This window comes from Salarias fasciatus, chromosome 12 (assembly GCF_902148845.1).
Source record: "Salarias fasciatus chromosome 12, fSalaFa1.1, whole genome shotgun sequence".
Classification (NCBI taxonomy): domain Eukaryota; kingdom Metazoa; phylum Chordata; class Actinopteri; order Blenniiformes; family Blenniidae; genus Salarias; species Salarias fasciatus.
In genome coordinates, this window is record NC_043756.1 from 8,266,237 (window position 1) to 8,289,505 (window position 23,269).

At 46.9% G+C, this 23,269-nt stretch overlaps 1 protein-coding gene across 1 annotated transcript; it reads left to right on the forward strand.

The window, feature by feature from the left end:
• Positions 1-7,736: 7,736 nt before the first annotated feature.
• Positions 7,737-22,566, forward strand: mn1b (meningioma 1b). Its single transcript, XM_030104433.1, has 3 exons — positions 7,737-7,880; positions 7,988-11,581; positions 22,138-22,566. Exons 2-3 carry the CDS (start codon positions 8,056-8,058, stop codon positions 22,386-22,388), a joined length of 3,777 nt encoding a protein of 1,258 aa, XP_029960293.1. The 5' UTR covers positions 7,737-7,880; positions 7,988-8,055; the 3' UTR covers positions 22,389-22,566.
• Positions 22,567-23,269: the final 703 nt, after the last annotated feature.

Here is a 23,269-nt window from a genome sequence, read left to right on the forward strand (position 1 = left end):
AAAAGGTTCCACTGTAAATTTTAGATTCCTATTGTTACGGTATCCTCAGAAACATTCCTCTCGAGGCGACGCCCCCCCCCCGGTGACCCCCATTGTCTCCCCCTCGGTTTTTGCTCGGCGGTTAGCATTCCCTGGCATGAGCCTGTTTGTCATCCTCGTGTTTCTTCCTGCCACAGCCTCTATTAAGTGATTACCAACACCCCGGGCGCCTCGGCCCGTGGTAATCCTCCTCCCATCGCCCCCCCCACCCAAAGCACTGCATCTTATTAACACTGACAGTCTCATGCCCGTACAGGTATTCACTCTCGCTCCCAGAGAGACTTAGCAGAAACCCACACAGGCTCACGTGTGACACATACGTTGCGCACGGCGAGCGTAAACAGGTGAAGTCACTCTTCAGGCGAACCCGCACTCGCAGGTGTAGATACCTTTGTGCTGACTGATCTTTCTGAAGCCCCACCTGGGCAGATCCATGCAGGCTCGTTCCGCTGAAGGACGTTACTTTGGACGTGTTTACAGCCCTCACTGATCCCCCCCCCCCCCCTTCCCCCTCCGCTCGCCGTTCTCAAGACATTCACACGTTACACGCAGCGTTCACCCCCCCAACAGATGTCCCTAGAGGAAGAAGTGCACTGAAAAACAGCCGCAGATGGTGCTACACCCCTCCAGCCTCTGTCACAAGCCAAACTGTACCGCAGCCCCCCCCCCCCCCCCCCCCCCCCCCCCCCCCCCCCCCCCCCCCCACAGGCCCCCGTCTCCCTCATCTGGTTCTGCAAGGTAAACGTTTCCCGCTTCGCCTCAGCCATGTTTACACCTTCATAATCGCCTTATCGGTGTCCCGTCGGCACCAGCAGCTCGCCTTCACCTCTGGACCCCCCCCCCTCCCACAGAACCACGACGCCTGCAGTGCCTCCGCTGCCAGCTACCTCCCTGACGCCTAAGGGTTAGCATTAGCCGTTAGCTGCTGCTTGTTAGGAGTATATCGTAGCAGACAAGGCTTAATTGAGCAAAGTTGTTTGCAATTACTTTATTTTTGTTGTTGTTGTTCGTGTTTTGGAGCTGCATGCGAGTCCTTTTGTTTCAACCTCAGCAAGTGCAATTCCTGCCACAGCCGACAGTGTGCCGGTCCCAGGTCTGCCTCGGACCGACCGGCGGCGGCGCTGACTCCTCACTCTCAGATCTGCGGCGCGCCGGCCTCCTCGCCCCATAGTGTTAAATATCACTCGCGTTACAATTCTGCAGACTTTACACGCAGTTTACTCACCGGATCTCGACTGACAAGAGTTTTTTTTTGTGTGTTCTCGTGAAATCTCACCGTCTTAAATCGCACAACAGGATTTCGTGGTCTGTTTTTAGGATTTTCCTTTTCGATATCTTGCTCTGTAATGAAATTCTTCTTGATTCAAAAGATGTTTATTTTCTATAGATCTAAGTGGGGAATGTGATCAGTTCTTCAGTAATGGATTATCCAAAGAGTGTCAATGCGTTTCTCTTGTGTTTACATGGGTTAGGGGTAGCAGGAAATGGTATATTTATATAGGAAAATTTATTGTGTGGTTGTCTGAGGCAGCATCTTCTCAGGTAAACAATACATACAAACACAACGATAGATTTGATTATGTTGCTCCAAAACAGTTGACGTCCTCTTTCCATGTTTTGCCTCCGTCTCTGGAAAGTAACGCAGTTCTCTCTCAGTATGATAACGTGTCTATGATATCTGGTCCGTTTTATTTCAGGTTAAGTGTCTTTGTTGGCTTCTACTCAGAGGCCACAAGGAATGAAACAATTGGTCTGTAATGTAAGCCTTGTCCGTTTAGAAGAAACCAAATGAATTTAAAGAAAAACTTGAATCAACACTTTATTTATCGCAATATTAAAGAAATAAATCGCAACGCAAATCTGCAGTCTCATTGTAATTTATGAAATCCTCTGTTTCTTGCTTTTTAAAGGGTCGGATCAGCTTTTGGAAATCAGGGGTCATCGTAGTGAATGTATGATCTATTGTGCCTTCTTCTCTCTGTAGACCTTTCTGTGTCTTATTCAGTCTATATATTGTATGTATCAATAAATCTGGTCTGGAAAATAAGTTTCACGTCGTCTGTGTGGATGTCGGGGAAATTTGAGTGTTTTGGTCCGACTCGGCTCACAGGGGATCGATCCACACAGATCTGCTGTTTCATTTATTTAATCATAGAAATGAGCCAAAAAATGTCCTTCAGTTAAACCCTTTGAATGAGTGAGTTTGTTTCAGGAAAAAAAAGTTAAAACATACCACAAATAAAAACAAAAGTGTCCAAAAAGGAGCCAAAACAAGCAAAACTTATGACCCTACCACTTTGTAACTTATCTAATAGTAAATCAAACTGTTTCTTAAATCAGTTGATAATCAGATATAAACATAAAACAACTTTTGCCAGTTTATTTATGACCCAAGTTAAATGGATACGTTCCTCAAGTTATTTACAATCCTAGTATCCACTCAGTGTTTTACAAAAATAATTAAACCAACAGACAAAGTCATCCTTTATAAAACCCATCCTAGACCATATAACTCTCCACCATTTCTTTTTGTAAATAGATGTATCTTTGTGCATAGTTTCAGTTCATCACCCAGCCACAAATCCACCGCAGCAACTGAAATACAAACTTTCCCTTTATTAAAAAACATGTTTTTTCTTTAAATTCAGTTTGACATTGCTTTAGGTTTAATTTCTGCAGTTTCGAAATTGACCTTTTAAGCGCATTTAAGCCAGACGTGCAGCCTGCCGTAGAGGGTCATCGTATCTGATCCTGTACTTTTCTTTGTAGGTTGCTTGTTGTTACTTTCTTGTTTATCCCTCGATCATAAGTTTGCTATAGGAAGGAAGATGAGCTGTGTTTATGTCTGTAGGTTTTCTCCTCAATCGTTCAGAATCATTAGTGGTGAAAGTAAAAAAATACAGATTTACATGATTATCCGGAGAGTTTAGAAGATCAATGTGACGTCCTTTCATTCATTTCAAGCAGTTTTTATTAAATGAAGTTCCTCCTCCAGTAAATTGATTGACGACCCCTGTGTGGATCAGACTCGTCTCAGATCTCAGACAGTCCCTTTCTTTATGGTTTTTGAGTTGCTCACTCTGATGAACTTTTCTCAATAAAACAAGCTCTCTCTTTTTGATGCAACTCTTGGCTCGTCTGTGTTCAATTTAGAGGATCGGACCAGAGTCACACAATAACAGCGGAATCGGTGCTAAAGAGCAGGAAAAGACCCTCAGTCTGCTGGCTGAGATAGCAGTCCTTTTTTTATTGTTTGTGGAGTAATGGTCACATGGGCCTGCTGCTGCAAGGAAACCAGTCATATCTGCTGTGGAATGAGCAAATAATGCTGTTTCTAAAAGAGGAGATGGGCAGACTCGCCCACACACCTCCTGGTAAGTGGCAGCTCGCTGCAGTCTGCAGCAGGCATGCATCCATCCATCCATGTGTCTCGCTCGCAGAGAAGATGAAGGGACATGTCAGGAGTGAGCCCCTGTCGTTTAAATAGATACGGCAACAGATGAAGAGGAGAAATGAAGCTCTTAAGAGAGGCTCGTGACTCCACACAGCAGGACATCCGGGCATTTTACCAAAGAAATTCTCTGCATTTGGAGCTGAAGTCTCTCTGACGGACGCTTTATTTTGCTTTGATGCACAAGCGGAATTCACAGTATCTTTAAATCTGCCCAAATGAACTGTATAGGCGGCCGTGTCTGGAAAAAAAAAAAGGTTTTTAGAAAGTGTTTGTGCACCACATGGCTGCATTTCCTGCCACGAGACAACACACTGGGGTGAGAAATTGTGTTTTTGGAGGAAGTGGCACGGCGAAGATTAAACTCACAGTTTGGCCCACACCTACCGTGTTTGTGTATGTGACCCCCCCATGGGGCCAGATCGGCTCGGGGGGCCGCAGGTTTTCTTGGAAAGGAAAGTTATTTCTGGCCGGCTCGGGCTGGCACTGATGTCACGAGCGTTTCCTCATCTTCCTCCAGGCTCGGGTCAAGTTTAGCCGCGGAGATTCTCCTGAGTCCTTCCTGTTGTTCTGAGAGAGGTGCGGAGCCAAGCCATGCGTGGGGGGGTGTCTGTCGCATCCCCCCCCCCCCCCCCCCCCCCCCCCCCCCTCCTAATACAATGGTGCCTCTCTGGATGACAGATGCTGCTTAACCTGCCCTGACCCAGGGAGCTGTGATGGCCGGGCTGACTGACAGGCCCATAGAGGCCTGAGCCGCACAGGACGCCGGACCCCGGGCGAAGGAAGGAACTGTCTCTTTGGGCGAACCCCCCCCCCACAGCAATACACGTCGAGCTACGGAAAAGCTTAACACCATGAATTAAGGGGAGAGGAGGGCACCCACTTCTGCTATCTTGTCCTCTCCAGTAAAATATTGAGACAAATTGAGTCCTAAATCACCGCCGAGACGAGTGGTATTGTGACAGCGCCTGAAAAGCCTGCAGACCGTCCATTGTCATGGAGTCGCCTCGGCAGCATCAGCAGCAGCTCTGGGCTGCATTTATCATCACTGGGGACTCCAGAGGAAAGAGACCGTGCCATCAGTTTGTCATACTTAACTTGTCTTCCTCCGTTTGAGAGGACAGTGAAGACAGAGGAACAGGAACTGGATCACAGGGTTATTAGTATTACAGTCACATCTTTTATTTTGTCTGCTTTTTTCAGCCACAGAATATTTATTTGTATTCCAGCTGACCTGCATCACTTGAGAAAATGAATCCTGGTTTTCTTGAAGGACTTCAGGTGTTTGTCTGGTCCTATGATGCTGCATCAGCATTTATAGGTTGTTTTTGAGCACATCTCCACATTCTTCACCGTAGCGGCAGCTATCACTCCTCGTCTCCTGGAACACACAGCCGCTGTCCTCTCTGCTGCGAGGAGTGTGATTGCACACACACACACACACACACACACACACACACACACACACACACACACACACACACACACACACACACACACACACACACACACACACACACACACACACTCCTTGCCTGTGCATTTCAGTGCCTTGTCCCGACCTGCTTCCAGACGCAGTCCTGACGTATGCGGCCTTTTCCGGGGCGTACTGTCTGCCGGAGCGTGGATCACAAGGCGTTTAATTCCTGACGGCACATGCTTCCACAGCACAGGAAAGCCTTCTAAAACTCAGCGTTGACATTACTTTTGTTGCTCGAGGACATTTATTGTGGAAAACATATACGTATACCTCGTTCAGTTCGTTTTCACTTTTTTTTTTTTGAAGCAGTGAATTCAGTTATTCCCCACTGTGTGAAATGTTGTGCAAACTGTCTGGTGTCTTGAGCTTTGAACCCCCTGCTGCCTGCCTGCCGCCCGCCGCTAGGTGGCACTGTGTCTGTTTGGTAAGAAGGCCTCTCTCTGTCTGCCATGTCGGGAGAAAAAAAAAAAGAGGATTATATGGTGTACTAGTTTCACCAAAGAAAACATCCACATCTTATTCACTTTCCCCGCATGTTCCCTTCATTTCAAATAATTACAGTCCTCTTAAATCTCACCAGTTTTGCTGATTTCAATGCAAGTCGTGAGAAATCTTCTTGGAAATGTGCGTTTTCTTTCTCTTCTGTTATGTTAAGTGGTATAATGCAAGAAAGTACAGTGTTCAATATACGCACAGAAATATAGGAAAACAAACGTCTTTAAAAAGAAATAAATAAGCTGGAAATACTATTTTTTTTTATTTTAACTGAGGCACAAACCTAAATAAAACCAGGGAATAAAATTAAAAACACAATTTCTCTTACTGATTTATGAAAGGGCATCAGCTGGGGGCACAGACATTGTTAGTCCCGACTTTATCACAGCGTTTCCATTGTCTCACACTCACATAAACACAACGATAAGGTGAATGATTTTAGTCTTTATCTTAAATTACGCCAGCACTTAACCTCACGCAGATAACCTGGGCAGTTGTGGGCCTGCAGCTAATTAACCCCAGAAATAAATTCTCCTAATCTGGTTTTGGAAAGAAAAAAAAATCCATTCTGAAGGCTGTAATACTTAGAGAGCTGTATCGATCATCAGGACCGAGGTCCAGTATGATCCACTTGATTGAGTTCGGATGTTCCCTTAAAGGACCTGGTTTCCTTCTCGTGCTGGACTGTGGGGACTCTGTTTGGCCATAGAGGCGCGAGCCGCGCGCGCTTCATATCATCACCCTGCTTCATACCTTCATCCTCACATCAATACCAGCTCGTATATTCGGCTGGATTTCTGAGTGTGCATTATTTCCCAGTCAGCACCAGCTATAAATCAATCTACTGTACCCAGGCCAGTGTGGGGGGGAATTTTCATTATTCAGCATAGATTTCGGATTGAGATTGCCACTGTTCATCTGCAGTTACTTACACATGTGAAGAAATTCAGCATCCATCCTTTGACCTCAGTACTTTCTCCAGAAACATTTTACCCGCCTCTATATGGAACAAACCCTGCTCATTTAACCCCCCCCCCCCCCCTGCTGCGTTATATGTTGTTGTAAACATGATGCTGCACCATCACAGAGCAGATCACTGCGCAGACAGTTTGCGGGGGTGAAAAGGTCTGAGGCAACATGCAAAACAGCAGCAGCGTGAAGAATTCACCTCCAACCACTTTCATTCCAGAGGAAGAAGTTGCACTTTCCCCCCCCCTCTCATCTTTAACTGTGGTAGTCTACAAATCTGTTTGAAAGTGGTGAAAACTGACTCTTTTATTATTTGGGGGAAAATGTTTTGTACCTGCAAAATCACATCCAGTTCAAATCCGATCCTGTTTTTTTAGGAAAAAACATTCTAAGTGAAAGCCATTTCGGAGATGTGATTTACGCGCAGGAGTTTACAATCTCATTGACTCTCCGGACCACCTTAACAGCGCTTGTCCCGCCTTCCGAGCTTTGTTCCGCGGCTGTGATTGGACGAAACCTCGTGGATGGAAGTGGCTGCAGAAATGCAAAACTTGTTGCTGGCTCCTCGGGACGCGTTGATCTCACACAGCGCCAAGCGGTAGAGCGGAGTGTGAGTGTATCTGTGAATCGCTCCCAAGTGCACTCAGACCACACCAGACAGCACTCTGCAAACGGAGGGACGCGCGCACCGGGGACCAAGCGCACTGGAAAAGGACTTTTAATAACCTCGGCGCTTTGACTCTGAAAGCGCACGCCGGGCAGGAGGCGGAGGATGCTGTCAAGCCGCTCTCTGTACGTGGAGTGCGGATAAGCGCGCGTCTGGAGCGCGTAAACGGGCGCCTCGGTTCTCCGGTGCCCCGGCTGCAGAACCGGGGCTGCGGACTTTCCATCACTCGAGACTTTTGGCTGCAGTCTTTTTGGAGATTTTGAAGGACGTCGGTGAGCAGAATCGATTTGATAAAGACTGTCTTTACGCGAAGCAGCAGCGGGAGCGCCAGGCACCGATTGGATTTTTCTCTCTCTTTATTTTCATCATGGGACCGTATACACAAAGTCATTCTGGGACACTTGACATCGGACTGGAATAACGTGTAATTAACAGAAAAAAACTCTTATATCGCCTGCTCTCTCCGCGAGACTTTTTGCGCTCTATAATTTGTCAGCGAACTCTTTTTTTTTTTTTTTTTTTTTTTTTAGCGTGTGTCATGTTCGCTCCGAAGAAATGCACACAGAAAAACTTCAGTGTGTGAAACATTACTAGTGGGACGAGTTTTTTTTTTTTTTTTAGCTGTTTTTGGGGCTCTTGTCAATCGTCTTAAAAGATATACGTGGAGCTTTTTTTTACGGGAATTGACGCGCAATCTCCGTGCGTAAATGGACAGTCTATCCTCGCGTCCTTGGAGAAGTTGGCGAAACAGTATATTTGCAGCAATGAGAACTTATTTGGTGAGTTTCGACACTTAAAGTAGATACAGTATATCAATCAGCAAAGTTATACAGACGTTTCAATTGTTTTTTTTTGTCTTTTTTCTGTTTTTTGCCCTTTGAGACAGACGGAAAAATAGAGAGTGTGCCGATGTCTGGCAAACCGGCCGTCATGTGGGATTGATTGCAGAGGAGTATGTTTGGGCTGGAGCAGTTTGGTTCTCAAATTAATAGCAGAAACCCTGGCCAGTCAGAGAGAAACATAAACCAACAGAGACTGAACATGGGCTCCCATTATAAAGGCCCGGGGTTCCACACCGGAGGCCCGCCGGGAGCCGTGGAGCCCGGCATGCCCCCCCTGGGTGAGCCGCAAATGCTCGGCCTCAATATGAACATGAACGGGGAGCAGTACGGGGGCTTTCACCCGCGTGGACACTCAGACATGCATGCAGGTGGAGGACTCCAGCAGCAGCAGCAGCAGCAGCAAGGACCGATGCATGGATTTTTTAACAACCAGCAACCTCATCAAGGACATCCTCACGGCCATCAACCTCACCCCCATCAGCACCATCCTCATTTCAGTGGGAATTTTGGAGGCCCGGAGCCAGGGTCATCATGCCTACATGGTGGTAGGCTAATGGGCTACAACAATAATGGCATGGGACCACAGCAGGGTTTTGGAGAAGGATTTGATCCTCTTGCTGAGGGACAGACAGGGGATGGCTTCCCCCAGCCGCAGCAGCGCTCCAGTAACATGCCTGACTTCCAACACCACGGGCCTCCTAGTGGCAATCATGCCGTCCCTGCCCCCTGTCTACCCCTGGACCAGTCACCCAACAGAGCAGCATCCTTCCACGGTCTTCCTTCTTCCTCATCATCATCCTCTGAGTCTCATGGTTTGGAGCCTCGACGGATGCCAAACCAGGGAGCTGTGGAAGGATTAGACTATAACTTCCCCAGTGAGCCTCAGTCTGGACATTTTGACGTACCTGTGTTTTCCCCATCAGAATCAGAATCTCAGTTACCACACTTTGGCCCCGGAAGGCCGGTTCCCAGCGGGAATTTCCCGGGGAACTCCGGCATGCCTCGGACACCAGGTATGCCAGGCATCTCCAAGGGCCACCAGCCGCCGCCACAGTCCCAGCAACCTCAGCATGGAGTGTTTTTTGAGCGTTTTGGAAACGGCCGGAAGGTGCCCGTGGGAATGGAGCCGGGGGTCAGTGCAAGACATCCTCTCATGCAGCAGCAACAACAGGCTGGCTTGATAGCCAGACAGAACTCATGCCCCCCTGGCCTCCCCCGACCCCCTCAGGCTGAGCCCAGCTCTACTAACCCTAACATTCTGGATGGAGGGGTCATGATGCCTGGCCAACACAACCAGTTTGAATATCCCATTCACAGACTGGAAAATAGGGGTCTGCACCCCTATGGGGACCCCATGTTTAATATGCAACAGCAAGCTCCTCCTCCCTCCCAGCAACCCCCAAATCAAAGGCTGCAACACTTTGACTCCCCTTATATGAACATGGCGAAAAGGCCTAGATTTGATTTTCCTAATGCGCACGGTGGTGAAGGCTGGTGTGGCAGTATAGACAACCACCTGTCCCCCTCTGCCTACCCTGGACTTCCTGGAGAATTCACCCCCCCTGTGAATGAAGGTTTCGCACCCGGTCCCCTGCAGCACCCTGGACCTGAGCAGCAGTCTCTGCAGCAGCGCCAAAACGCAGCCATGATGATAAAACAGATGGCTTCACGAAACCAGCAGCAGAGGATGAGGCAGCCCAGTCTGCAGCAGCTGGGTCACCATGGCGATGTTCCTCCTGGCCCGATGGCTCATGGTGGCCCAGTCGGAAACATGCCACAGACTAACTTTGACAGAGAGAATGGTGGCAGAATGCCCAACATTGATGGACAAAATCCTCATGTACCTCAGGAGAACTGGTTTCAGGGCTCCCACCCGCCGGGGGAGATGATGTCCCGGCGTATGGGTGGAGCGGGTAACGAATCAGGGCCTCACGACATAGGGTTGCAGCAGAACGGGCCTGGGATGATGTTTAGGCCAGGCATCGGCATGCAGGAGCCCATGAGAATACCAGGAGACGGGCATGTGCAGACCCTCCATTCCCCGGGCATGCACTCGCAGTTCGGCGGTAACATGGGCAACCTCTCACAAATGCAGTCTCCAGGAGCAGGGACAGGACATCCAAACGCACCAGCAGAGAGGCGGCCAGCTGACTTCCCTGCACCTCCAATGGGAGCACAGCCAACATTTCCCTATGGGGGGGCTAACCGACAGGGGCCTGCCCACAATGCTCCCCAGGGGGTGAGCACCTCACCAGGGAGCTACCCTCCTCAGCCTGAGTTCCCCTCAGGCCAGCGGTCGTCTGTTAGTAAGCTGGGAGCTCTGTCCCTCGGGAATTTCAGCAAAACCAGCACTAAAGACAGTGTTTTTGGCCAGAGCTGCCTGGCGGCCCTTTCTACGGCCTGCCAGAACATGATCGCTAGCCTAGGGGCCCCCAATCTCAACGTAACGTTCAACAAGAAGAACCAAAATGAGGGCAAGCGAAAACTGAGTCAGACAGAGCAGGACATTAATAGCAGCACATCTAATGGGACTGGCAGTGCTGGTCCTGAATATTTTCAGAGCAGCACTTCCCAGAACAGCCAGATGCCTGGCACCGGGAATAGCAACTCTAAGCCTGCAGTTCAAAGCCAGACGGTGCAGGGGGAAGCCAGTGCCCTCTCCCCAAATTACAACATGGACGCTACCCCGTGCAGTGAGGGGAAGGCAACAACAGGGAGTGGGAGAGGGAGAGGGAGGAGAAAAAGAGACAGTGGACATGTGAGCCCTGGAATTTTTTTTTCCTCTGACAATGGCAACCCTGTTGTAAGTCCAGGCCAGCAGACCCCCTCGGCTGGCGTTGGGGAGAGGGGTGGGGGCACGCCCCATGAGAAACACCTCCAGTCACCCTCTTGGGGAAAAGGAGGTGACCTAATGTTGGGGGACCAGGCTGACCTTATGTCTTCTTTAGACAGCGGCATTCAAAGTGTTGCTGCCAAGTCTGACAGTAGCTCACCGAGAGTGGACTTTCCTGACGATGTCAGCACCCACTACGGCAACGAGGATGAGGTGTCCTCCAGTTCAGACGCAGGAGGGGCCTCAGCCTCGAAGCCTAATCGCAGCCCCATGATCACTGCCTCCCCGAAAATGCAGAGGAGTGACCACGGGCTGATAAATGGACAGAAGCCCCTAGGCATGGGCATTAACAATCATACTACCTCGACGCCAGACAGCTATGGACTGAACGCTGGTGTGGGCACAGGGGCCAGTGGGGTCAGCCACCCGGGCACGCCTGGTGTGGAACAGGTACGAACCCCATCCAGCACCTCTGGCCAGGAGGAAATCCATCCTCTGGAGATTCTGCAGGCCCAGATCCAGCTGCAGCGGCAACAGTTCAGTATCTCTGAAGACCAGCCTCTGGCTATGAAGAATGGCAAAAAGAATGGCGACTGTCCCTCACAGAACGGAGACAATGAGCTGGCGAGCTGCAGCCCGGATGCTGGGAAGGGCTCAATGGGCACTATTGACCTTGACACCCTCATGGCAGAGCAGCACGCCACCTGGTACGTGCCCAGTGACAAGGCCATGATGGACGGGTCGGAGGATGACAAGGCCATGGGACCCTGGGAAAAAAACAAGAGCCAAAACAACAGTAAAGAAGGTAAATCAAACAGTTTTATTTCTTTGGTTTTGTTCTCTGCATTGATCTTTTTTCCTCTGTCTCCCCTCTCACTCACTCACATAAAACTCAGTCTTCATTTACTATTCATATAAAAAGAAAGTGGTATATTTTCCTCATAAGGCTCTTTTTAAAGTTATTTATTTAAAATACCACCCACATAACATAAAATACTCTGCTGTCTTTGTTGAGAAAGCTCAAAGCACCTGTTTCTGTTTAATTGGGATTATTGATACTAAGTTTTTAAAATTCCTTTTTAAAATTTTCACACTAAGTCCCATTAAATTTTTACCACTTAGAACTAATAATAACTTTATTTTTATTTTAAATGGATTTTTAATTGGCTAAAATGAGTTGGTATTAAAGTTTTTATGAATTAAAAAAAAAGCTCAAACAATGAAAATTCTGTTTTAATGAGCACAGTGAAGACGTCTGGTCAAAGTATTTTTTTTTAAGTTTTCTTCATTGTACAGGCACTTCAAAAGAACAGCTCAAGAAAAGTAAACATTTCCTGTGGTTCTTTATCTCGGTTTTCAGGGTGAACAACTACATTGAGAAGATTAATAGCTTTCTGAGGATATGCTTTTGCGCAGCGGGGTTTCCCTCGCCTCGTTACGTGTTTGTTTTTGTTATTATCATGGGATAATACCGAGCTGGTGAAAGTGCATTGATTTCAGATCGGCCGGTCAGGGATTATCATTTCAAGGATTAGATATATCAGAATGAAATTACTGACACGCGCTGTTAGTTTAATTCAGCCAGCAAAATTGTCAGGGCAATTTATAAATGCTTTGAATGCCCACTGGTATTTGGTTTAGCGTGTATTTTTTTGGTCGTTAATTATTATTGTATTATCGATTCCTGTCATTTTTAAATAATGTATGATTTATCATTGTTCACAAAGTGAATTGGAGCTTTAAGAAAGAACGTAAATTAATAGTTTTTCTACAATTTAGAGTTTCTTAAAGAAAGTGACAGATATGATGTAAAAGGACAATTCTGGAATTTTCAGAGGTGAGATTACTCCCAAAAAATACGTTTTATGAATTTGTTATGAATTTATATATTTTTAATTAATTTATATAAAAATGCAAATAACGTTCTTTATTTTTTTAAACATATGCACGCTATCCACCTATGTATTGCAGTTTTAATAATAATAATAATGATAATAATAATAATAATAATAATAATAATAATAATAATAATAATAATAACAATAATGATATGAGGATGCCTTTATAAATACATTGACTTTTGCATGATCTCGTTATTGGTGGTTACTTCGCGTATTTTATCCATATTAGAAAACTCGACATGTTATCTGCTGAGTTGAACTCTCTTCTATCCTGGATTTATTTTTAGGTTTTCTGTGTTTTTGCTGTAAGTGACTTTTTAATTTTTTTTCTTGGTTTTTTTTATTCACGCTGTCATTGTTTAATCGATTTAAACTTAATTCAGCATCGACTGATAGCTACTGTCGCTTCATTGAGGAGAGATAAACGTAAAGTAATCGTCCTGTATCTTGTCCAAGCTTCAGCTTGTGCGTGTGTGTGAATTTACGTGTGCGTGTGTGTGTTTGTATGTATGTGTGTGTAGCGTCGAGCGCGTCCCCGGCGCCTCTTTGTTCTGATCGGTGCGGGTGCAGAGAGGCGCGGGCGCGCGCATTGCGCGGACTCTGGAGTCCGGGGCGCATTGTTTATATGAGCGCGAGCTCCGGGTGTCGGCTTGCTCCTCTAATGCCATTACACTGAACCAGCTCTGGGACCGGTCGTTCAACGGTGGCGGAGGCTTCAGACTGCTTCTCTTTTAATACTGGAGCTGCAGGCACGTTGTATTTAATTAAAAAAATAAATAAATAAATAATACAACTAAGTTGTGCATTTCACCTTATTCAAGTTTCCCTCAAAAAAGAAGGAAACATTTTTTAAACCAATAATTAATAGCTGCATGCTATCAATGTTTATGCTATTAAATGACTTTTTCTTTGAGTGGAAATTAAAAAAAGAAGATACCCAGTCAGTCATACTCATCCTGTTGCTTTGTGTGCTTGAACATTTCTGGGCTAAAAGCTCATTTCACATCATAAAGTTCCAAATATCCAAGAAAGAAGGAGCTATGGCTTTCTTTTCCTCTGCTCTCCTCTGCTCTCCTCCTTCAGCCCTCCCTGCATGGACACAAGGCATGCAGCTCTGGAGCGATCGATAGCTAGTTAGCACAAATCACGGCTCCTGACAGTTTCTCATTTGAGTGCTTCAGACAGCAAAGATGAAAAAAGGGTGGAGGTGTATTTGGGAGGGGAGGGGGGGGGGATTTTAAGATTGAATCTGATGCTTAGGCTACACAGAAGGGAGCAAAATAACATAATAATTTAAGATAAGTCATAGCCCACAGAGTAGGTCCATAAGACCCGACATCCCACAGGCTTTTAACACTGCAGAAAATATCCACTTCCAGCACTCAGTCTGGTTTTGAAGTTCTCAGTCTTGTAAACAAAAATCTGCCATCGGCAAGAAAGAGCCAGCGTCGTTAATTTAATAGAAATCAGAGCAATTCTTTAGTCCATTAGCCCCAATGAAATATAACTTGGTCAAAGAAAGATGATCATCGTAATTAGATAAAAGGAATTAATTTTCATACTTCCAGTGACAGATTAAATGACTATTTCCCGCTTATAAAAACTTTATCTAACATTTCAATCGTGTCTATGAGATAAGAAACTGTGTTAAGACAATTTTTCCAGCGATAAAGTATTAGCTAAGTCATAATTAGGCTTTCTTTCATGGTATGTCTCCCTTTATTTTCCAGGTGAAATAGTTTTCTAGCTGTCCTCTGTCATGAACTTCTTTTGTCAGCACCATTACATTTGCATAGACTGTGTGTGTGTGTGTGTGTGTGTGCGTGTGTGTGTGTGTGTGTGTATGTGTGTGTTACTGTGCTCTCTCGGGAGTGTTGTTGTTGAATTATGCACCGATTATTTTCATTCTTAAACAACTGGCATTCTGGCAGCTTAATAAATTCAGTAATAATAAGCAGGGTACATTTGCACACAAATACCTGAGCTAATTGTAATGCATTATCAATGTAACTGATAATGCAATGAAATGTAAATAATTATAAGCTGCACTTTGAGTGCTTTGCATTTGCATATTTTTTAGACGTTTGTTTTTTAATTTCAACGTGGGTTTTAGAAGGAGGTGTCCGTCTTTACAGAGAATAAATCTGAATGTGAGATAATCAGGTTCCAGTTGTGTAAAACACACATGATGTGTGTGTTTGTTGGTTTTTTTAGTTTGTGGGGTAAGGTTATCTCGTAAACAGGTGAATGGTGCTGCTGTGTCCAGTGTGGTGATGCAGGCGCTCTGCTTTACACGGGGTGAAAGGTCATCGTGGTCCCTGCGTTGTGCGGCGAGTGTCACGCTGTAAAACGTCACGTATTCCTGTCAGATGTGTTTCGTGTTCGCGCTGCGAACAGAGCACTTTGCGTCCTCGCAGCGTAAAACCGTCTGTGAGCGTTTTCCTGAGTGATAAAAGTTGAGCCGTGCTCGTCGGTTCACCCTGCTCTGGTCCCTGCTCGCCTGTTTAAAGTGAAGCGTGTGGCGTTAACGTCCCCCTCCGGACCCCAGGCCCGGCCCCCCCTCCCTGTGACATTGTGTTTTTTATTTCCACCGTGGCGCTCTATGTTGCTGTAAACTCCTGGCCTGCAGAGTCTGAGGTGCTCAGCAGCGTCAAGAATCAAGGAATTCAGCTGATCGCCTTTCCCCCTCGTACAGCGCCACTTCAGATTGTTTCTCCTTTTTTTTTTTTTTTTTTTTTTTTTTTTTTTGTTCTTTAGGAAAGACTGTACAGTTTACTCCCCTCTTCCTCTTCCTTTCTCTTCTTATATCTTTACCAGAAGCTTTGCAAACTGGTGCACAGTCTTGATAACAGGCAGCCATCAGGCGTAGGAAGTGATTCAGTTATTTTTACTTTTCGCTGTTTGAGCCACATGCACTTTATGTGACTTTTTTTTTTTTTTTTTGTTTATCAGCAGCAGAGTTAAAACACTTCACAGTTGACCTTGTGGAATAGTTTCACTCCTCACGCTCGGTAATCAGTCCTTAAACAGCTCTAATAATGATCAAATCTCCGTCACTCTGACTTTGACAGATTTGAAAAGAGTGAACCTGCGTCTTATCACGCCAACTAGAAAGCACTTAAAGCGCAGAAAGCGCCGTATTGATATTCCACCGTGGAGAACAATCCTGTGAGACTGCCTGGCTTTGACATTTCGGTACGACAACAGCCCCACAAATCACACCAGTAATTTTTGTTTCCTTTCCTCTAAAAAAGAAGAAAGTGATTGGCATGTGCTTGAATGTGGAAAAAAAAAAGAGAAAAAAAAACAGCTCGGGGCAGTCTGTGTTCTTTACCTGTCATTACAAGGTGTTTCATATTGACTTTTTCAACAACACACATCCGCCAAGCGTCTCACAAAACTCCTGCGCCGCGGTAATGATAATCATTATGATAATCGTAGCAATTAGCATTGGTAATATTGTTTTGTAAAAGTTATAATTCATCATCCAGCGAGTACTGTAAGTCGTCTGGGTTATTGACAGGCTCATCACCGCCGTAAAAACTCTTCCGCTCACACTTTATTGGCGCCACAGAGGAGTGTCGTACAAACTTTAGTCAACTTTTTTTTTTTTTAAAATTCGGTTGAGGAATTGCAGAAAATGAAATCCAAATGCGTAGTAGTTTGTGCTGCGTGTGCACCTGTGTGCGCGGCTGTGCGTGTGTGTGTGTGTGTGTGTGTGTGTGTGTGTGTGTGTGTGTGTGTGTGTGTGTGAGAGCGCGTCACAAAGGGCAGGATTGTGAGCGCTGAAACTTGATAGTGTGGATTTGTCAGCTGCAGACATAAAGTTTGATTTATTTAGACTCGGTGTCAGGCGGGCGGCTTCAGCCCCTGATCTCAGGTGTCTGGCTCGGCGGAACACACACACTTCATTCTGATGTGTTGAAAATGTTTAAGAGTATTTACTCAGCTTGTAAATAGTGCAGGGCTGAAAAATGAACCATCTTGCATCGAAGGTGTCGAGAAAATTGGGACGCTGGTTTCTTTTTTTTGGGTGTGTGTGCGTGTGTGTGTGTGTGTGTGTGTGTGTTGCCGTGCTCAGTGTTTCTGGGCCTTCGCGAGGCACTGAGCACCAGTGACAGTCAAAGGGAGCCTATTAAAGAGGCGTGCTTGTGACTGATGAAGAGAGAAAAAGATGAACAAAGGTGTCAAGCTCTTTTTTTTCTTTTTCTTTTTTTTTTTTTTTTTTTTTGCTTTGCTGGATTCTCAACTCTTCAAAATAGGAGCTCATCCGGTGTTTTGTTTTCCCCGGGGAAGGGTGATAGAATAAAATGAAACTTGTCTCAGCATGTGGTGAATGCTCTCCTCGGATGCAGCGGGGAAAGGAGAGCTGAAGCAGGGAGATGCACGGAGTGACGAGCTCCGACCCCGAGACTGGAACCCCTCCAGACGCCCAACCGTCTCCACCGCTGACCGAGAAAACAGCCGAAACGAAGCGTTTGTTTGGGACTGAACTTGTTTGAATTTCCTCTCTTAGAGTGCAGAGGGCCGCGCGCACGCGCACGTGTGTGTGTGTGTGTGTGTGTGTGTTTTCAGGTTTTCCGAGGTGTGGGTGTTGTCACGCTGCCAGCAGCAGTTATGTTATTTGCCATCCAGGTAGTCGTCAGGCGCCTTTTAATTTGTATTGAGGAACTGACAAATGAGTTATGACACTGGAGCTATTTCTCCAGGGAGAAGGAAGGAGAGACTGATGGAGTGCAAGAGAAACTCACACAGATAGGGGAGAAGTTGTTTTCCTTTTTTTTTTTGTATTTTGTCACAGAGACATCTGTAGTTTCGCTCATGAGGCGACTGACTGAGTTATAGCATTTATGGAAGTTAAATTAATTTGATTAGATGCTTTTTTCTATCTTATTCCCTTATTAGCTGCATTGTAAGTGTTCAGATAAGTTATTTTATGTATGTTTTTATTTTCCCTCGTAAAAAGGCCTGCTTTTACATTCCGCTTTTCACATTACGACGCAGTTTTTGGGAGATTTTATGACGACTTGAAATCAATTCCTCTCCAAATGAAATCGTTTGTCTTGCAGGTTGCCCTAATCACAAAAACCACCACTATTTTCAAAAGTGGTTGACCTTTTCCAGGAAGGCGGAAAGAGAAAACACTGTGTGTGCAGGACTAGAGCTTGAAACAAAATAGAGACAGTGAAGTAGATCAATATGTCACTGAGTTGGATGACATGCTGGACAGGTCCTGGACATGGCTGTGAGTTATGAAGGAGGCACTAAATCACTTCCCATGTTCTGATTTGTGTCTGGTTTCCTAAGCGCTTCTTGTGGCCAGAGGGGGAGGTGTGTATGTGTGGGGATGAGAATGAGTGTGTTGTTGCAGAGAAGGTAACAAGTGCTGGGGGCAGAGCCTGCCTGGGCAAGTTTTTCTTTTCTGTTGTGTGTTTTTTTTTTTTTTTTTTTCCTCTTTCTTTTATGTTGCAGGGCAGAGAACTGAGCGGAAACTCAAACCAAAATAACCCCTGTGCCCTCGCCTGAGAAATGTGCCCCCTCCCCGCTCCCTCCAGATATCCTCCCCGCTCTGAGGGAAAGGTCAGCCGGCGGCACCGGGGTGGAGATGAGGGTTTCGCAGGGAGCCTCACTCACTCACTCTGGGCCAAACAGACGTGGGACGATGCTTCTACACACCTGTAGCTGACCGATCGATTCTTTTTTTTTAACGTGTCTGGTCCGATTTCCCCATGCTCTCAAATTCATTTACTTTTAGGCTAAAATCTGGTCTTTTTCATGCTTCTACCCCCACCTTATTTAAAAAAAACAACCCAAAAGACTCAGCAGCGCTCCTGTGCGGGTTGTGTCAGGGGTTTTTTTGTGCTGACAAAGGCAGAGATCCTCTCGCAGGGACCAGAGCGCCGGTTGTTATGCTAAAGGAATCTGACCTGATGTCACACACTGTCATAGGAGCAGAAGCCTTTGGGTGTTTTTGTCAGCGGGCGGAGGGCTGTGATTGGTGGAGTTTGTGTTCAGAGAGGATGGGGTCGCGGCCTCGGGGGGGCACGGGGTCAAAGGTGAAGTGTCGTCATGGAAGTATAGAGCTCGGGATAAAAAGGGCACAGGCCCGCCGCTTGGGATCGTCAGGCCTGGAAATCAGTGTGACGGAGAAACTTGAAAGCAGACACACACTTCTGAGAAACATATCTAATTCAGTATATATTTTGCTGCAATTATTCTCCAAATACACTATCCGTATCGCCATCAAAAGGTCGCTGTCTTTATTTTCAGCGGTGCTTTTGTTGCTTTCAGGATTAATTGAAATAATAATTGCAAGCTGTTACACTTAACACGAAGCCGGTGGAAAGCAGAGTCTCCGAGCAGCCATTGTTTACCTTCCCGCGCTGCTCGGGGCGCGTCGAATGCGTGCGGCATGACATGTAAACGCGTGTCAGGCCGTCAGCTCCCAGACACATTGGTGTCATCCAGGCAGCCGGAGCAGCGCGGCGCTCCCCCTGCCTTCACGCCGCGGCGGCTCTACTTATCTCTCTAAATCGTTTCTGGCCATGATGTCTGTCTGAGACAGCCACTGTGTGTGTGTGTGTGTGTGAGTGTGTGTGTGTGCGAACATCCCCATCAGCACCACATAAACACCTATTACATGTGGAGTGAGGGATACGGTCGCACTCGTGCATCACATTAAATTCAGGATTCACCTAACACATCTCTCTGGTAATCTTTAGAGGCTGTTAATGCGGTTACGAATATTTAGGTGTATTTATGTCTTGGCGGAGCTTGTGTCTGTTGCCGTTCCCGTTCCATTAGGTATTCTCCTCCCCGCTTGTTCCCTTCAGATGAATAGGCTATTATTGAGATATTACCGTGGATATGATTTCAACATCAGTCAATGAGCAGCCATAACAAGATAGATCTTATTGAGGAGGGGAAAAAAATGGGAAAAGATTTTTTTCTGCTTGTAAAATGTCACGGTGAATTGGGATTTAGACTTGTGTGATTTAAAATTTCACACCGCCGTTTCCACCTTTGAACGAATCCGCTGGCATGGATAATGCTCACAATTTAAGGGTAGTGTCTGATTTTTCCATAAAAATCACGCTGCTCGAATCCCCCTGGCTGCCTTATAATACCGAGTGATATTTTAATCTGGTGGCGGTCAAGTGCTTGGCTCGTTTCACGAGTGGCGGATTCTGGACATGCTGTTAATTGAAAAAGTGTATCGTAGCAAATGGCGATCAGGCCATTTAGAATAACTGATGGCAAACTGTCAGAGGGGAAAAAAAAAACACCTATTTTCATAGTTGTATTAAAACAAAGGCTCTTTTTTAAACTATCTCACACCTGGACATAAATTTGTGCTGTGTGTTTTCTTTGTGGGTGTATTTTCTTGTCCTTGGATCGAAGCTGAGTAATGTCCCTGTGAGTGTGTGTTTCTGGATGCGCATCCATATGTATGCAGGCCTGTGTGTGTGTGTGTGTGTGTGTGTGTGTGTGTGTGCGTGTGGAACAGCAGCTGAGGGCTGGTGTGAGTGTGGCGGCGGCGGCGGCTGGCGCGTTGTGTGTTTCTGGCCGTGTGTGTTGTCAGTTTGCTGTGTGTCAGCAGTGAGCCAGGGGAACGCTTGGCTGCCTATTCAGGCCGGTGCGGACCCTGCTGTGCCCAGCTAGCATGAGCTGCTGGCGGGTGCTGTAGGGCACAGCGCTGGGAAGAGGGAGTGTGAGTGGGTAGGGCGGAGAGGAGGAGGAGGAGGAGGAGGAGGAAGGGGGGGAGGGAGTGCTGGCAGGGGGTGGGGATCAGCCATGCTGAGGTGTATGACTGAACCCTCTGGCAAATGTGAGATCTTGTCACAGCCACCACCAACACTGCTCTAAATCCTTATTTCTTCCCCAACCCCCCCTGCGCCCACAGCCCCCCCCACCCCTCCCTTTACACCATGTCCCCAGTCCTTGGGAGGGAGATGGAGACGGAGAGGGAAATGTACAGAGACCGGCAGTCAGAGAGGCAAATGAAACAGAGAACAACGGGAGGCTTGGCTGCCTGACCTTTCACCAAATCCCCCCACTTTTCCGTTCCAGTGGTCGCAGCCCAGACAGGCTGGGGGGCAAGCCCGCCTCACCGCCTGCATGTCTGTCCCGGCCGCTCGGCCCTGGCTCTGTGGCTGCATTCTGTGTGAAACTTTGTCGCTTCAAGAGAGGGGAGGAAAGGAGGAGATAAAAAAATGTAAAAAAAAAAAAAAACTCAATGAAAATGGTTTTTGCAAAAGCAGAGAACCAGGAGCTGAAAAGGGGAAACGGGGTTGCGGATGAAATGGCGCAGCGCTCCTCTTTCCTCTGAGGTGAGCAGCGCCCTGACTGGAGTGTTGTGATCCGCAGCCTCTGCGCCCAGACTGCCGTCGATCACAGCCTCTCCCTCCTCTGACACATGTAGCTCAGCTTGTCAGAGCTGTTTTCCACTTGCCTCGACGCTCAGACGCCGAGTTGTCCCTGCACCTCAAAGCTGCCGCGTCTCTGCGCCGCACACGGATCCGTTTCAACCATCCGCACGGAGCGAGGCGCCGCTATGTTTTGTGTGGTGAAGGAGATGGGAGATTAATCGGACTGATTTAAGCGGAGGATTCTAACATCTTCACACGCGGTTTATCTGCGCTCTGGGCTTGCTTGGAGGCAAAACCCAAAGCACAGGATGCAACACTGGTGTCATAACACACAGCCCCACCACTAACTCTTACCTAGTTGCAGTGTTTTTTGTTAAAATTTTTTTATTTCATATTCTTTATATCTTTTCTAAAAAACTTTTCCTAATTCCATCCTCTGTGTGGAACAGTCTGAGTAGATTCCAGTCAAGCCCTCCCCGCCAGTCTTCTGGGTTCATTTTTGTTACGCGGTGATTTTTCTCCATATGTTGAAGCATGCGTCTCGGGCATCAGCATTAACTCCGGCCCCGCATTCTTTATATGACGTATAATCAACCTCGCTATGGATTTTCTGGCGGCCGGGTGCAACCATTTAATATGAGGTTTCACACCTTGGTGACACAGGGTCGATACTGTGGCACGGCCATTATACCGGTAAATTGGGTCAAGCAGGGTTAAAGGACACTTTTCCCCGTGCCCTTTGACCCGCTGACCCGCAGACATGCAGGACCGCTCCGGATCTGCAACGCCCGGGTGGACCTAAATAAACCGGTGCATGTTTGTGTGTGTTTTCACGTGTTTATATCAGGCATGAGGAGGTGGAGTGTGAGGAGAGGAAGCTTTGCTTACAGTCTTATTGACGGGGGGGTGGAATAGTGTTGAATTAATTTCACAGTGCAGATTTAGAGTGGGATGTGAAAATGACACTGGTTTAATTAAAAGCGTGTATTTTAAATGGTTCATCTGTATCAGAGAATGCCAATTGCTTGAAGTTGTTTTTCATTTTTCTGTACAGTCTTAATTAACCTTTTTCTCTCGTCGCTTGTCTGCAGAATCAGAGCTCTCCCAGAGTAAAGCTGGAGCCCCGGCGGCTGGAGGAGGAGGCGGAGGCGGAGGAGGAGGAGGAGGAGGAGGAGGAGGAGGAGGTGGGAGCAATGGAGGAAACCACCTGCAGTGCCTGTCCGTCCACTGCACAGACGAGCTGGGGGACAGCAAGGGCCGAGGGGGGCCGGTCTCGTCCTGGCGCTCGCTCCACTCCGACATCTCGAACCGATTCGGGACGTTCGTGGCGGCACTGACTTGAACGAACGGCGAGCCCGGCAGGAAGACGCGGGGACGATTAGAAAATGAGAAGAAGGAAAGCTTGAGAGACGAATAACATTGACGAGGACGGTGTTGGTGATGGTTTGTTGACGAGACGACTTGCGCGCGGCTCTTGCCTGTTCAGGGAGAGAAAGACATTTACACTCATAAATGCAAAACATAAACACAGTTACCACAGTTACACACACGTACACACACACACACACACACATACACACACACAGACACAAGCAAATATGATGTTTTTGTTCCGACTCGTACAGTCACACTTAAAAACACTCTCTCATACTGCTGGACGATACAGCGCTGGGTCCTCCTCTGCGGTGCCCACATCTGGAAAACCTCAAAAACAATATTTTCTGTTCTTTTATTTTCCTCGTGGAAGAAAAATAACGAAATGCTAAAGGAGGAGAACACACAAACCCCAGAAGCAGAAGACGAGAGACGAGTTGTCATTGGCTTTGATTGTATACTTGTGTTTTTTTGTCTTGTGATGCATCCGCGGCGGCTGAATCGAAGCAGCCCGACTGCGCTCACCTCAGTTGTGAATTCACTTGTATCGCCGGCGCCTTCTGTGCTGGCAGCTCGTGTTACAGCCTCAATTTCTGACCCACCCCCCCCACCCCCCACCAACGAATCCCGGTCTCTGAGATTTTCGCACCTCTCGATTAAATAAGACCCGCCGATCCCTCGGTCCTGTCCTGAACACTGAGAAACACAAGTAGAGGAAGACAGAATGATAATGCATGAATGTAACTCGACGGTTTTCTGAACATTTTTCCCTCCTCATCAAAGCAGATTTTAGTCTTTTATCGTTTGCCTCTTCTCTTCTCTTCTCTCTTAACCACTTGTATACAATTC